Source organism: Cricetulus griseus, chromosome 7 (genome assembly GCF_003668045.3).
Source record: "Cricetulus griseus strain 17A/GY chromosome 7, alternate assembly CriGri-PICRH-1.0, whole genome shotgun sequence".
Taxonomy (NCBI): domain Eukaryota; kingdom Metazoa; phylum Chordata; class Mammalia; order Rodentia; family Cricetidae; genus Cricetulus; species Cricetulus griseus.
This window is the reverse complement of record NC_048600.1, coordinates 84883148-84898195: the sequence shown is the minus strand read 5'-3', so window position 1 is coordinate 84898195 and position 15048 is coordinate 84883148. Positions and strand designations below refer to the sequence as shown.

General features: G+C 43.2%; 1 protein-coding gene and 1 pseudogene across 1 annotated transcript in view; one reads left to right on the top strand and one right to left on the bottom strand.

Moving 5' to 3' along the window:
* LOC100756703 (NACHT, LRR and PYD domains-containing protein 1a-like) overlaps positions 1–7164 on the top strand; it is a 43431-nt gene extending 36267 nt beyond the window's left edge. The window contains exons 13-15 of the mRNA XM_027426858.2: positions 462–603; positions 5799–5843; positions 6260–7164. Of these exons, the coding sequence (XP_027282659.1) occupies positions 462–603; positions 5799–5843; positions 6260–6528 (456 nt within the window). The 3' untranslated portion in view covers positions 6529–7164. The remainder of the gene's footprint in view (positions 1–461; positions 604–5798; positions 5844–6259) is intronic.
* Positions 7165–9273: 2109 nt separating this feature from the next.
* On the bottom strand, positions 9274–9456 carry LOC118238276 (annotated as a pseudogene).
* Between the last annotated feature and the right edge of the window lie 5592 nt (positions 9457–15048).

The following is a 15048-nucleotide window of genomic DNA, read 5'->3' as shown; positions in this document are numbered from 1 at the left end:
TTCTAGTCACTCCCTGCTGCCCTGCTCCCCATATCAGACTTGCTAATTCTTGATCCTCTAAGATATTAAGAGCCATGCCACAAGCTCCAGCCACCAAGACTGGAGCTCCAGATTACATGAATTCCACACCATAAAACTAAGCAACAACACAAACCCTTCCTTGACTTGCTTCCTGTCAGGTTTTTGTCAAAGTGATGAGAAAAAAAACCAGCATGATGGGGGTTCTAGCTAGGTCCCCAATCTTCAGAATAAAGATGTGTTCAAAGCAGTGGGTTACCTTGGAGCACAAGATAGACAAAGTCTAATGTGATGAGCAAGATCAAGAAAATATGGGGTTGGGGACAGCTCTCCTTCCCAGGATGAGTAGCGGATTCTTTTAGGACCTCTCTCTCTCTCTCTCTCTCTCTCTCTCTCTCTCTCTCTCTCTCTCTCTCTCTTTCTCTCTCTCTCTCTCTTTTCAGGAACTGGTATTATGCTACAGGAGCCCCAGGGAATCCCAGCTCTTCTCTGAAATCTACGTTGGCCATATGGATTCAAGGATTAAGCTGCAAATCTTAGACAAGAAGCATAAGAATCTCATATGGGAAGCCTTGCTGAAACCAGGTAAAATTACTGCAGGTCCAGATACCCAAAAGGCAGAAGAAAGGCAATGAGTGGGGAAAGGTGTATTGTCATTAATTCCTGGTGTCACGAAATAGATTAGTTACGTGGATTTTGCTGGATCCACCATAACAAGTGGTCTGACCACAGTTTAAAATCTGATGCTGTGTTAGTAAGCTTTTCCCAATATAGTGACAAAATACATGAGAAAAACAACTTTAAAGGGAGAAAGTTTTGTTTTGATTCATGAACTTAGAACCAAGTTTCAGACCATGGTCAGCTGCCTCCATCTCTTTGAGCCAGAGGCAAAACAGAGTATCATGGAAGGGGAGCTTGTGAGAGAGGAGGCTGTTCACCTGGCAGCTCCAAATCAGAGAAAGGAGAGGGAGGAAGTGAGAGGGAGAAAAGGGCAGTGGGAGAAAAAGAAGAGGAAAAAGAGGAAGAAGGAACAAATTCTTGCAAGATATTCTATTCCAGAAAATGCCCCTGGTGACCTGCTTCCTCCAGCTGAACAATCTTCAATGGTTTTTTCACTATCATTCTCACTACTCACAATTATGATTTCATTAGTGTATAGATCCATTCATAAAATCATAGTCCCCGGGACTGATTACAGCTGCAGTACTCATCTTTCAACACATGATCATTATCAGAGAATACATCATATCCAAATCACCACATACTATAAGAGCCATTTTCTCAGTCCTGAATCCTGATTTCTACCCCCCACTACCCTTGAAGTGACAGATTTTGAGAAGCACAAAAGCATCTGGCTCCAGTTCACATATTATCTCAGGTCTAAAATGAAAGGATTTTGCCAACATGAGATACTCAATCTGGAATCCATGCATAATTTTTAGTAGTAAATTTTGTGTTTTGACAATTTTATGCACACTGCAATGCATTGTAGTAACTCCACCTTAAACACGCCTTCTTAGCTCCCTCCTACTCCTGCCAGCCCCTCTTCTTTAATACAAATCTCTTTCCCACATTCATGAAGTTTTGCTTTGTGTCCCACAGAGTTTACCTGGGAACATCTGTGTGCCCAAGGGCTTTACACTATCCAGTAAAATCTAGCACTATCTAGTAAAACCAAGACGCATACAGATGGAATGTATACCTCCCTTGTCCCTATAAAATTTGCCAGTGTTTTAGCAGTAAGTGTCACTGTCCATGTGAGCTGCTTCCCCATGTCTAGTTGAGTGATTGACAGGCTCTGCTTGTGTAGGTCCAGAGACGGTAGGTGCAAGTGCTATGAGTTCATGATGGCTATGGTCATGTCATGCTTAGAAGACAACATTTCACAACCCTTCTCCATATCTTCTGTTGCTACATGCTTTCCACTTCCTCTTCCACAATGTTCCTACAGCCTCAAGGGTGTGGTATAAATATCTACTCATAAGGATGAGTACTCAACCATCCCTTATTCTCACTATCCTGAACACCTATAGATATCTGCATTCACCTCCGTTCACAGCAGAGAGGCTTTTCTGGAGAAGGCTGAAAGCAGTCTTTGTCTGCAGGATAAACATTGGTTATTAGAAGGGCATTGATACTATGTCCATTTAGCTAAGCAGCAATAGCTTCTCTCAAGGGACTAAGACCTCCACAGATATGGGTTTGCTTGCTTTACTAACTTTACAGTGCTAGTGATGGAGTCTATCTTGAGACATGGGACTGAAATTTAATTAGAACTACAGGTTGCTCCCACCACAGCTGTACCACTATTGCAGCAATGGGACCATCTTGCTGACAAGTTGGTTTGAAGAATATAGAGTACAGAGCTGGGTTAGACTATTGTTGATGCCTTTCTTCCTCTGCAGCCTACATAATGGTATGAAACTTTAACAACAGGAAGGAAGCTTCCAACTCAGTTCCAGCTTGAGTTATCTATACCACGCATCCATGATGTCTGGGGGTCTTCAACCATAATGTCTAATCCACTAGTTCTGATGAGGAATGAAGAAGGATGAAATGCTTTCGTGTTGTCTTGGGAAGCTCCAGGGCCTCCCTGCCCAACAGCTCCTATGGAGATATCCCACACCTGGAAACTGGGTCTTTGTTTTGAAACTCACTACTGCTAAGACCTCCCGTTTCAAGCATCATGGGGTGTCTTGGATTCAAAGTCTTTTGTGTTTTTTAATATTGGACTACCAAATATAGTTTTCCTTGTGACTTTTAAATACTGTCTTCATTTTTGATACAACATCCCACCCACTCCCTCGTCTCCTCCATCCCCCCCCCCACTTCCTGTTTGAACATTTCTGCCTCCAATATTCCCTCTCTACCCTCATTTTATCATGACACTTCTGTCCTCCTTTTATCCCTAAGGCCCCATTTCTAGTGTTCTGGTAGGGGCACACCATGTTAACACCACAAAACTAAAGACTCCAGGACAGAAACTGATGTGATAGACACAGTGTTTTCTTTCTGGGCCCTGGTTATCTTGCTCAATATTTTTTTCTAATTTGTATACTTACATTTCAGAATGTCATTTTCTTCACACCTGAATAAAACCCCATGGTGTAGGTGTGCCACACATTCATTATATAATCATTGGTTGATGGATGTCTAGGCTGATTGTATTTCCTAGCTACTGTGAGCAGTACATGATTGAAAGAGCATGCTGTGCATAGTTGGATATAAATTCCCTTAGATATATTCCTGGGAATGGTAAGGCTGGGTTATATAGAAGTTCTAGTTCTAGTTCTCAAGAAGCCTGCAGATTGATTTCCACAGTGACTTCACTAGTTTGTACTCCCACAGGAAGTGTGTACGTGTTCCACTTTCCCTACATCCACTCCAGCTTTGTGTACTAGATATTAGATATTCTCAAGGGATGAGATGGAATCGTGAGAAATTTAACTGGCACTAGAAAACTAAGTGTTTCCTAACCTTTTTTTCCTTTAAGAATTCTCTGGTTCCGCCTACATATGGCTCACCATGTTGTTGAGTTATCTCCTTGGAATTTAAGTTTTTGAGTTCTGTGTATATGCTAGTTCCTAATCTTCTGTCAGATGTTAGCTGGAAAATAGTTTTCTCTCATTCTTGGCTGCATCTTCACTCTATTACGTTTCCTTTGCTCTGCAGAACATTTTAGTGTCCTGAGATCTGATTTATCAACTCTTGTATTTACTTCCTGTGCTATCAGGAATTCACACAACCCTGACTTGTGCTGCTGTATTGACATATTCTCCATACTTTTTCCTCTACCTGGTTCAGGGTACTGGGTCTCACATTGAGGTTTTGGTCATTTGGATTTGGCTTTTTAAAGGAGAGGTATAGGCAACCAGTCTATCTTTTAAAGTTTTGCTATGTAGGTCTTCCAGTATCATTTGTTGAACAGGCTGTCTTTTCTCCAGAGTATACTGTTGGCTTCTTTGTCAAAAGCCAGGTAGCTGTGGTTGTGAGGACTTTTATCTAAGTCCTCTATTCTATTCCAGTGACGTGGGGTTTTGTGTGCTCACCATGCTGTTACAATTACCATGCAGAAGCATTAATTTGAAATAAAATGTGCTGATGTTTCTCATAATAGTGTTTTTATTCAGAATTGCCTTGGCTATTGTCTCTCGTGGTTCCACATGTGTTTCAGGACTTTTTCCCCGCTTTTTGTAAAGAATGTCTCTGGAATCATGACAGGGACTTCACTGAATCTGTAGAGTGCTTTTAATAGGGTGGCTATTTTCACAACATTGCATTGCAGGGAGGGGTGTGTTTCCATCTTTAAGGCCTTCATCTATGTATTTAAAGTTTTTGTATGTCTTAAAGTTTTTGTCGTAGAGTTCTTTCGTTTCCATGGTTATGTTTTCTGTCCGGAATTTATTTTATTTATTTGTTTATCTGTGTTTATTTTTTATCTATTTATTGGCTATTGTAAGTCATCCATATGGACATGGACAAGAAAACACAAATAGTGACATTTCATAATTTCAGTCAACAATACAGTCTTAGTCCGGCACACACAAGGCTAAAACCAAGCTCCCCTAATCAGTTCCTCTGGAGATTCCCAGCCCTTGTCAGCTCTCAAACAGCAGTGGTTCCTGCTCCTGAGCATCTACAAACAGGCTCCACATGTGGTCCAAGAACAGACTTTGCTCAGCCTTGACCTGAGTGAGCCACAGGTGACTTGACCTGCCCCAGCATCCAGCCAGGGTTTGAATCTCACTCCAGCACTCAGGCAATCTTGGAAAGTAACTTAACTGATCTGAGTATGGCCTTCCTCACCTGCAAACTGAAGATCAGAATGAATAGCTTGTAGGATATTTGAAAAAGTTAAATGATGTTCATATACATCTCATAATGTGCTCCTTAGTTGATGAGAGCAATGTTGCTATTTTTCTTTATGTTAAGACAACCTTTCCACGTGTTTTTCTTAATTCTGTTCTTTGGGGCTCATTAAGATCTGTTCCCCTTCCATGTGGGAAAGTATTCAGAAACCAGAAGATTATAGTCATGGTCCTCTTGTTCCACAATCTTACATCTTGGCTTTTAAATTCATGATCACTCAGGCATTTTCTCATTAGATGCTTCAGTTTATCTACAAGTCAGAATGCACCATGATAGTCCAGCTAGCATGGCGTATAAGCAATGCCATCTTCCCTTCATACAAATGGAACCAGGGCTACCAATACTACAAACTGAGTCCTTGGAATGACTTCCCTAAATTGTTAGAGCACAATGAATTTAGAGTCTTCTCAAACCCTTGGGGCTTATTCATGAGCTGAAATTTATTAACCTTGTTACTAAAATCAAATCACTGTTCCCATGATCTCAGTCTTGCTTCATCTTGATTCTGCCATCAAATCAAGAACACATGTTTGTGGCATGTAAGTGTACAGGTCAAACAAGGACAAGAAAGTAGTTTTCCACTCAGAATCAAATATCAAATAATTTAAGCCAGCAAGGGACTTGGTTAGTCCTCCAAGGGAATTCAGTCTAGGATAAAATTGAGGCTGTGATCATGTGTGGAAAATGCCTATTGCTCATTTACATGTCTTCTCTCTCTATGATGATATACCTGGCGCCTAGTTAGTAAGGAAATGTTCCCTATGTTAGTAAGGAAATGTTCATCTTCCAGATTATACCAGATTTTCATATTGTATCATTCTCAAATGTCAGGCATGGTTAGGAGTTTCACAGAGAGCACCGAGTGTTGGTGACAGGCATCATTACAGATACTCATCTCTCCTTTCTTCCAGGAGACCTCAGACCTGCACCACTCATGATCCCTGCAGCCCAGAAAGGTCAGTAATGGGTATGAAAGGCCAGAGAAGCCAATCGTATTCTGCTGGTAGATCATCTAACCCTCAAGAGAAGGGCAGTGGGAAAGGACGGAGCCTCACTTTGCAAACCTCACCAGGACAGGTGCATGCCAGGGCAGGGTTCCTCTCATGTCCCCTGGCTGTTTCCCATATTGACAATAACTCCACCAACTCCCAACCTGAACACCCCAGGATGAACAACCCTACCCCCAGTCAGGTTAGTTGTCAGACTAGTGACTGGCTTCAAGAAGATAAAGATATTTTTCAAATGACCTTCCAGATGAAGGAAAGAGTCAGGAGTACAGATGAGGTATATGAATAGAGCAAGAAGTGGGCAGCCAGTGGGAGACCTGGAGAAGCCTTTCTATTCTGAGAGTCAGTCTCATCTTCACCCCTAGATGCTCCTGCCTCACTACACTTCCTGGACCAGTATCGGGAGCAGCTGGTGACTCGAGTGACATCTGTGGACCCTCTCTTGGACAAGCTGCATAGTCTGGTGCTGAGTGAACAGGAGTATGAGGCAGTGCGGGCTGAAGCCACCACCCAAGACAAGATGAGGAAGCTCTTGAGCCACAGCCGGTCCTGGACCAGGGCCTGCAAAGACCAAGTCTACCGAGCTCTGAACGAGACCCATCCTCACCTGATCATGGACCTCCTTGACAAGTAGCACAGGGTCTCTGTGTGATCCTGACATCTGAGGGCTGAGCACTCTCCTTTGAGTCCTGGCTCTGCTTGAGCTTCTCTTGGCTCTAAGTTTCTCCATCTATAAGCCAGTAGCCATCTGAATTGCCTTTATGATGGCAGTTTCCAGGACAACTTGGGAACCCAGATGTTCCCTGTTATCCTTCCCCAGCCAGATGTTCATGTGGGGTGAGCATCTCAGGAAACATTTGGTGGAGGCAGCAAATCTATTCAGGCCTTGTCCAAACTGCTCTTATGGCCTGAGTGGCCAACCTCAAGCCCACCTGACCCTCGATGATACAAGCAGGACTGGGGAGCATGGGAATGGAGACAATGGGAGGATACTTTCCCTGGAAAGCAAATGTCTTATGAACAGGAAAGGAAAGGGGCTTCTCAAACTTTTTCTACCTTCAATTCCTTTTCCCAAATAATTTTTACATAAATCTAGTTATGTAGATATATGTGAACATAAATCAAATAATTCTACTGAATATAAATCAAAACAACTGTTGTAATATAATTTAGCATTTGTTAAAGATGACAGCAAATTTGAAAACTGATGAGATGGATTATTTGTTTATTTTTTGCATGAGGCATTAAATATTGGTTGAATATTTGATGCTGTTGACATAGAGAAGCTCCAGTGTCTCTCAGAGTTGATTGATATTTTGCATTTCTCATGCTTTACACAAATGTGCAGCACACATTCCAGAAGACGTTGGAAATTCTGTCCTAATCCCAAGAAAAAATTCACTTATCAGCTCTTTATGTAACTCAAGTCAGCAATTCAAAACACACACTTGTAGACCCAAATGTTCTCCCACAATACAATGCAGATGCATGCTAACTTGATTCTTACACGGTGAAGAACAAAAATGAGAAAATATTTAAATCTTTATAATCCATAGTGAAGCTGTCATTGTTTCTACAGGAGCAGAAGGTCTCATATGTACAGGGAAAATGTTGTCATCACAGCAAACAATAGCCTCAACTATGAGCCAAGGTGTTTCAGGTGCATCACTGGGCTCTTGCAGTGCAAAAGTACTCAGGCTGTGTGCTCAGAACCACAGGTGTGAGGATGTCACATGGTACACACTGCAGAAACACCTCAGAATCAGTCCACATTTGAATTAATCTTGGCCATCGCATATGCACAAATCATTTGTTCTTGGCAAAATTTTGCAACTGCAACATTTAGTTCCATCATTCCATATGGAGGTGGGATTCTCATGTTAAGAAACTGATATACAATAATAAGAAGGGTGGCTGAACAGAAGGCTCAGAGCCCTTGCTGCTATTGCAGAGGATCAGAGCACTGCTCCCAGCACCATAACCAGGCAGCTCACACCTGTGAATCCAGCCCCAGAGGATCCAACAGCCTATTTTGGACTCCATAAGCGCTGATGCACATGCACAAATAATTTTTTAGTCTTTAAAATGAATGACAAAGTGAGATTACTCTCCACTGCTCATCCACCTGCCACAGTGACACTTGAGGCTTGCAAGGTTGTGTACTTGTTCCAAGGGTATCCCTGCCAGTCTCTTTCCCCAGGCCACCCAGCTTCCCTTCTGGAACAAGCTTCTGTGGCCCTCCCTTCCAGGCCCATGGCCAGAGCCATTAATCTAACTTCTCAGTGCCTCCCATCTTGTCCTCTGGGGTTTTTCAGGTGCAAAGTACAAGCAACCTGGACAGTGGCCAAGAGTTTTGTTGCTTCAGTATGATACTGGCTCACTCGCAGGGAAAATAGTTGAGAACAGAATTCTCAGTATCAATTTTCCTTCCAAGAAATGTTCTGAGGCCTCTTCTGTGCTGGGGTCTCACAAAGCGATCTGTGCAGCCTGCATAGCTGTGGTCATTTTAGTGCAAACACAGTGTGGTGTCATCAAGAGACTCCTGACTCTGCAGTAGGTGTCAGATTTTTAGTAAGTCCCAAGGAACAATAAGTGTTCAGAAATGGAGACTTTAAAGTCCACTTTCATGCAACTCGAGCCAGTGGTTTGGGAGAAATATACTTTACACAATGGGAAAAAAACAATAAAAAAAAGAAGTTTATTGACAAGTTTACACCGTTTGTGTTACTGATAATTGAACACAATTGTAACAGTAAACTTCTGAAAACTGAACTTTAAGGTGATTAAGGGTTCATCATTTTAAATGTCCCAAAGTTAGTCTCTTGCAGAAGGGAAACTTACTTGTCATTAGGTTGTAAAGTGCCAACTACCTATTTTTTTCCACTATAAAAACACATTAGCCAACTAGGTTTTGTGTCAGGTTACCAGCTGCGGCTTAGCTGTCAATAAAATGTGTTTATCAATGTGACCTGACACCAATAGTCACAACGGAGAGCTGGGGAACCTGCTTCTTTGTTGGCAGTGTGGGGGAGTAGGGGGTGGCTGAATATTCCTGCCTGGTTCTTCCTTGAATTGTAGAATCTTTTATTTAACACTTTGTGTCTTCAAGGAGAAACATTACAAAATTTAAAACCAAAAACTTTGTCTCTTGACACCTCAAATGTCTGACAGTTTTTTGTGTTGTTTTGTTTTTATCAAAATATCTTCATTTTTTTAGTCTATAAAAAACTCTTATTACAAAATAATCACGATTAGCATAGAAAAGTGGGTATATATCTTCAAAGTATTTCCCTTTAACAAAAGTTTGTTTTATACAATATAAGTATTAAAAGTCAAGGGGAGGAGCCAGAATCTAACATAACTCAAGGAAATCCAATTGTTACTCCAGGCCCTTCCCTCCAGGAAACAACATTGTTGCATTATTTCCATTTATTAAAAATCTAGTCTAATTTTGTATCCTTCTTCCTCTGTTGTAATTTCAAACTGTGACATCTTCTAATACCATATTGACAAGATCATCAAACCCTGGAAATGTACTAACAATTTCTTTATCACTCCTCATCACAGTGTCGGTTCTTAATCCTATACTCTTGTCTATAGGGGCTAGTGGCAGAGGCTGAGACAGGTTATGGTCATGTTAGCCGCTGTGGCCAATCAGGAAGTATGTTTTGCTTTAACAAGCGTGCAGGACTTCCTCCAAAGTGTGGCCGCCATGAAGGGTCTGAACTGTGTATCCGCTGGTGAATGAGCCCAGACCTCTGAATTCTCACCATCTCCATCTTGCAGCAAGCTTGAATGAGGCTAGTCTGACATGCCTGACTGCAGTGAAACAAGCTAACCTTCCCCAAATGAGCAGTGTTTTTTCGAATCTCCCAGAAGCCCTGATAAGGCCAAACACAGACTACCTTCAGAGCCTGGGATCACCTCTGCTGTTTCACACTAGGTGGCGCTAGGAAACAAAGTTTATATCAATTCTAAGGCAGAGAGCCAAAGGATTTATGAGTTTGGTGACAGAGGGTGGGGAACCTCATGCAGATGTCCAGGGTCTTGCATTGCTCTATGAGTAATCTCTAATAAATTCATTTCTACTCATTAAGATGAGGTTAATGAGTCATTCTTTGTGCTGTGGAAATGTCAGAATTTAAGGGCAGATGTTAATTTTTTATCTCCCCAGGAAAGCAACACAATTGGTAAACAAATATTTAAGCATATGCAAATGAGACTACACACTAGATGCAGATACAAACTGTGTGTGTGAAAATGTATATAATCAAGTGTTACTAAAACATCAGATTATTTAAACTCAGGAAATTTAATTTTACTTATTGTTTCTTTATTTGCTTCATCTAAACAGTTCAAAACAAGTTATAAATGATTCTACAAAGGACATGTAGCATGTGTGTGATTTTCAAATTTCTGAAACAGACTAAGATTTATAAATCCAATCATGAAGTTTTGTCATAAATTAATTACTTATTCTTGCAGTGTTTTCATACTGTAGTAACACAGTCTGAAATTACCTTAATATACTTCTTGAATAACTTGTCAAATATGTTCTAACTTAAAATAATCTATTGACTTTGAATGTTTTGGATGGGAAATGTCTTAGATGATAAGGGGATTTTTTTGTTGTTCTAAAATAAAATGACAAGCAAAAATACTCATTGGTGACAAAAGTACTTATTCACTGGCAAACAAAAAGCCTTGCTAACAAGTGATGCTGAAAAACTCAATGCCTGCAGTAGAAGAATGTTCCTCTCCTCTCACCCTTCAGAGCACTCAACTCCAAATGCAACAAAGACATTAACGCAGGACTTGAAACCCTGGGTCTGCTAGAGGGGGAGTGGGGAAAACATTTCCTGATGCAGGCAAAGCCAAGGCCTCTCTGGAGAAACAAGAAAATGGGACAAATTGACAAATGGAACCATTTGAAATTAAAAGGTTATAATTTGGGACTCACCCATGCTAGTGTCCAAAAGCCATGCTGCCACTGGGGCCATGCTAATCTGGGTGGCCTGTGTTGCCACCAGGGGTCATAGTGACATCTGAGCCCAGGCTGGGGCATAGGGCTATGTCTGGGTCCTTGGCCCTACTGTATGTAGCCAGGGTCTGGGTTGATATCCATGACCTCTGATACCTCCAAAGGCCATGCAAATACCCAGGGTCTGGGCCATCACCCGAAGCCATGTGGGGATCTGAGGGTCATGCTGCAGCCTGAGCCACATACAGATCTGAGTGGCTTTCACTGCCACAAGGCAACATGGTGACACCCAGGCCCAGGCTGCAACCGAGGGCCATGTCTGGGTCCGTGGTTCACAGTCAGGGTCTACTATGTCCCTGACCTGTGGTGCCAACAAAGGCCTCACAGACACCTGGAGTCTAGGCTATATCCTGTGGCCATATTGGTATCCATGGGCCATGCTGTCACTGGGGCCATGATGTTGTCTGAGCCAGCACTGCTGCCAAGAGCCATGTCTGGGTTCATGGCCCTATCACAGCAAGGGTCTGTGTTAATGTCCATGGCTCATAATACCATTGAAAGCCATGCTGATGCCAGGGGATGGACCACCCCCTGGGGCCATATTGGTGTCCAAGAGCCTCACTGCTGCTGGATCCATACCAATCAGAGTGGCCCGTGCTGCCACCTGGGGATAAGGTGATATCCAAACCCAGGCTGCTAATGAGGACCGTGCCTGGGTCTTTGGTTCTACCACAGTCAGGGTCTATGTTGATGTCTGTGGCCTGTGATACCACCAAAGACCACACAAATGCCCATGGTCTAGGCCACATTCTGTGGCCAAGTTGGTGTCCAAGAGCCATGCTGCCACTAGTACCATGCCAATCAGGTGGTCTGCACAGCCACATGGAGCTATGGTTCTATCTGGGCCTGGGCTACTGCCATGGGTCCACAGCCCAACGGCAACCAGTGTCTGGGCTGATGTCCTTGGCTCATATTAGTTACCACAGTGGGTCATAGGAACCATGGATGTCGAAATTGATGGCCATACTGCCCCTCACTGGTCCCAGGATAGCTTTTCATGCCCCTTGTTGTACACTGCAGTAGAATAGTTGGTCCCACCCCACCACGGGAGAGCTTACCCTACACTCAGAAGAGATGGTCCCATCCCTCACCACAGGCATGGGACAGCTGGCCCTGATGGCATAGGCTTAAGCAGCATGGCTCTGCCCCTCACCTGAGGGGGTGGTGCCAGCGGCCTGGACTGACCAGCTCAGCTACCACCCAGATCCACATCCTGTGCCTTAGATTGGCCCACTCTAACATTGCCCCAACTATGACCAGCTAGAGTATGCTAAGGGACTGATCCTTCAGAGTGACAGCCACAGGCTCTCCAAGACTCAGGGCAACAGTGGGATATCCAAGAGGTGTTTTGATGAGGGCCCAGTGATGATGGTGTGTCAGAGGCCTTGAACCAGACCGATGACTCATTGCAATGAACATTTTGTAGGCGGGTCTGGTTGAATAAAAAAATATACTGAGTGGCACACTGCAACTCCTGATCCCACTAGGATGAATGAAGAGGTGTTGGAAAGATGGAGGAGCAAGCTGGGTTTTCTGTTTGTCTTGTTTTTAATAAATTGTGGGGGGAGCATACTGCCCGGGAGTGGGGTGGATATGGAGGGACTGGGAGGTAAGTGGGATTGGGGTGCATGATGTGAAGTTTCCAAAAAGTCAATAGAGAATTATGTAAAAATAATAATAATAATTTTGAGAGTCACAACTGGAGTCCATGACATTGTGGCTAGAAGCTTGGCAACAGACAGGCAGGCATGGTACAGGAACAATAGCTGAGAGCTTACATCCTGATCCTCAAGCAGCACACACACACACACACACACACACACACACACACACACACACACACACACACACAGAAAGAACAAGAGACACTGGGACCTGTGGGGGCTTTTGAATTCTCAAAGCCAGCCCCCAGTGGCACACCTCCTACAATAAGCACACATTGCAAATCCTTTCCAAAGAGTTGTACTAACTGGGAACCAAGCATTCAAATCTGTGGAGGCCAGGCTCACTCAACCAGCACAACATCTCATCACAGCCAGAATGACCAGTCATAATACAACCAAAAAAGACTAATATTGCTGAGGATATGGAGAAAGAGAAATTCTTATTCATTATTGGTGGGAGTTATAGTGGTTTGAATGATCAAAATATATTGTATAAGAAAAAGTTTTGAGGGGAAAAAATAAAGATAGAAAAGAATAAAACAAATCTCTCAGGGCTCCAGCAAGATGGCTCAGCAGATGAAGGCGCTGGTATATAGCAATTTTGTCTGCGATGAAATCTTCTTGGAGGGAAACCTGTTAAGACACAGGATGTGTCTTCATTTGCTTTCCATTGCCATGATAAACACCACAATTGAACACAAGCAGCTTGGGGAAGAAAAGGCTAACATCACTTTAACAGTTTACAGTCTTTAATGAGGAAACAGGGCAGGAAGCAAGGACCACAGAGGAATGCTGCTCATTGGCTTTCTCTCCAGCGCTTGCTTGCCCAACCTGCTTTCTTATATAGCCTAGAACCACCTGCCCTGGGGCTGGCACTGCCCACAATGAATGTGGCCCTTCTGTATCAATCATGTTTTCCCAGGAAGAAATTTACACAACAGGCATCTGCCACCAAGCTTAATGTCTTGATCATCTTGAATTAGGTCACAGGCTTACACATGGTGGAAGGAGAGACATGACTCCTGAATGTTGTTCTATGGCTTGCACATGTGATCCATGGCATATACATATATCATCCCCATACATATCATCCCCACAGACACCCATAGGCACACACACATACACAACAAGTACATACCACACATACACACACATATGCACACACATACATATAAATAAATAAACATTAATATTAAGAAATAACCAGCTCCCAGAGACTGTGAGCAACTCTGAGCTGATATTGTTGGTCAGGCACTAACTTGGTCCCAGGAGACATAACAACCAACAAACAGTTGGTTATCTCCCAGTTTCCACTCTCTTTGTAGGTAGAAGTGACAAGAGGAAAGCAAATCTATGCTTGCCTGGCAGTGGTATCGCACACCTTTAATACCAGTACATGGGAAGCAGAGGCAGGTGGATCTCTATGAGTTCGAGGCCAGCCTGATCTAGAGAGAGTTCCAGGACAGCCAGGTCTACACAGTGAAACTCTGTTTCAGAAAAGCTAAAAAGAAGGAGGAGGAGAAGGAGGAGCAGGAGGAGGAGGAAGAGGAGGAGGAGGAGGAAAAAAGGAAAGAAAGAAAGAAAGAAAGAAAGAAAGAAAGAAAGAAAGAAAGAAGGAAAGAAGGAAGGAAGGAAGGAAGGAAGAAAGGAAGGAAGGAAAGAAAGTCTTGCTGTTCAGTGGTAACAAATATCAAGCAGGAAAATGATGAGGGGTAAATTCTGGAATGGCAGTGCTGGTTCAGAAAGCAGGTAGCAAGCTTCTGACTAGTGGGAAGTCATCCCAAAAGAATGGTAAAGCCAGGGCAAAGGTGAGCAAGTTCCTGGTGAGTTCAAGAAATATGGAAGTAGAGCAGATTAACCCATGGAGAATGAGTGAGGAGAATGAAGTAGCATCTAAAGGCGGGAAATGGCAGGGTGGGGTGGAAAGGGTCATTGTAGAGCTTATGACCTGCTGAAAGGATCCAGTATTTCACTCAGAGCGAGGTGGAAAGGGTAGGAAGGTTTGAGCTAGGAGACGACTTAAACTAATCTACATATTAGTTATGTGACTCTGGCTTCGAGACTGAGAGACCAAAAACATCAGCTCGGAAAGTTAGGAACTTGGGGGAGAGATACAGGGTGCTGGCTGGGCCAGCTGTCCCTTGGGCACACTGAGAAGACTCAGATTACAGATCTGTTTAAGAGCCAGTGTGAGGGCTGGAGAGATGGCTCAGTGGATAAAGCACTAGCTCTGCAAGCATGAGGACAGGTGCTCTGACCCACAGCATCCTCACAAATGCCTGCGGGGCATGGCTAAGGCTTGTAATCCCAGAGCTCAGGAGGAGGAAACAGGGAGTACCCCAGCTGGGTGACTAGCTAGACTAGACAAATCCATAAACTCTCAGTTCAGTGCAAGACGACTCTGCCTCAGTAAATGGACTGGAGCGCAATCAAGGACTACAAAACAAAT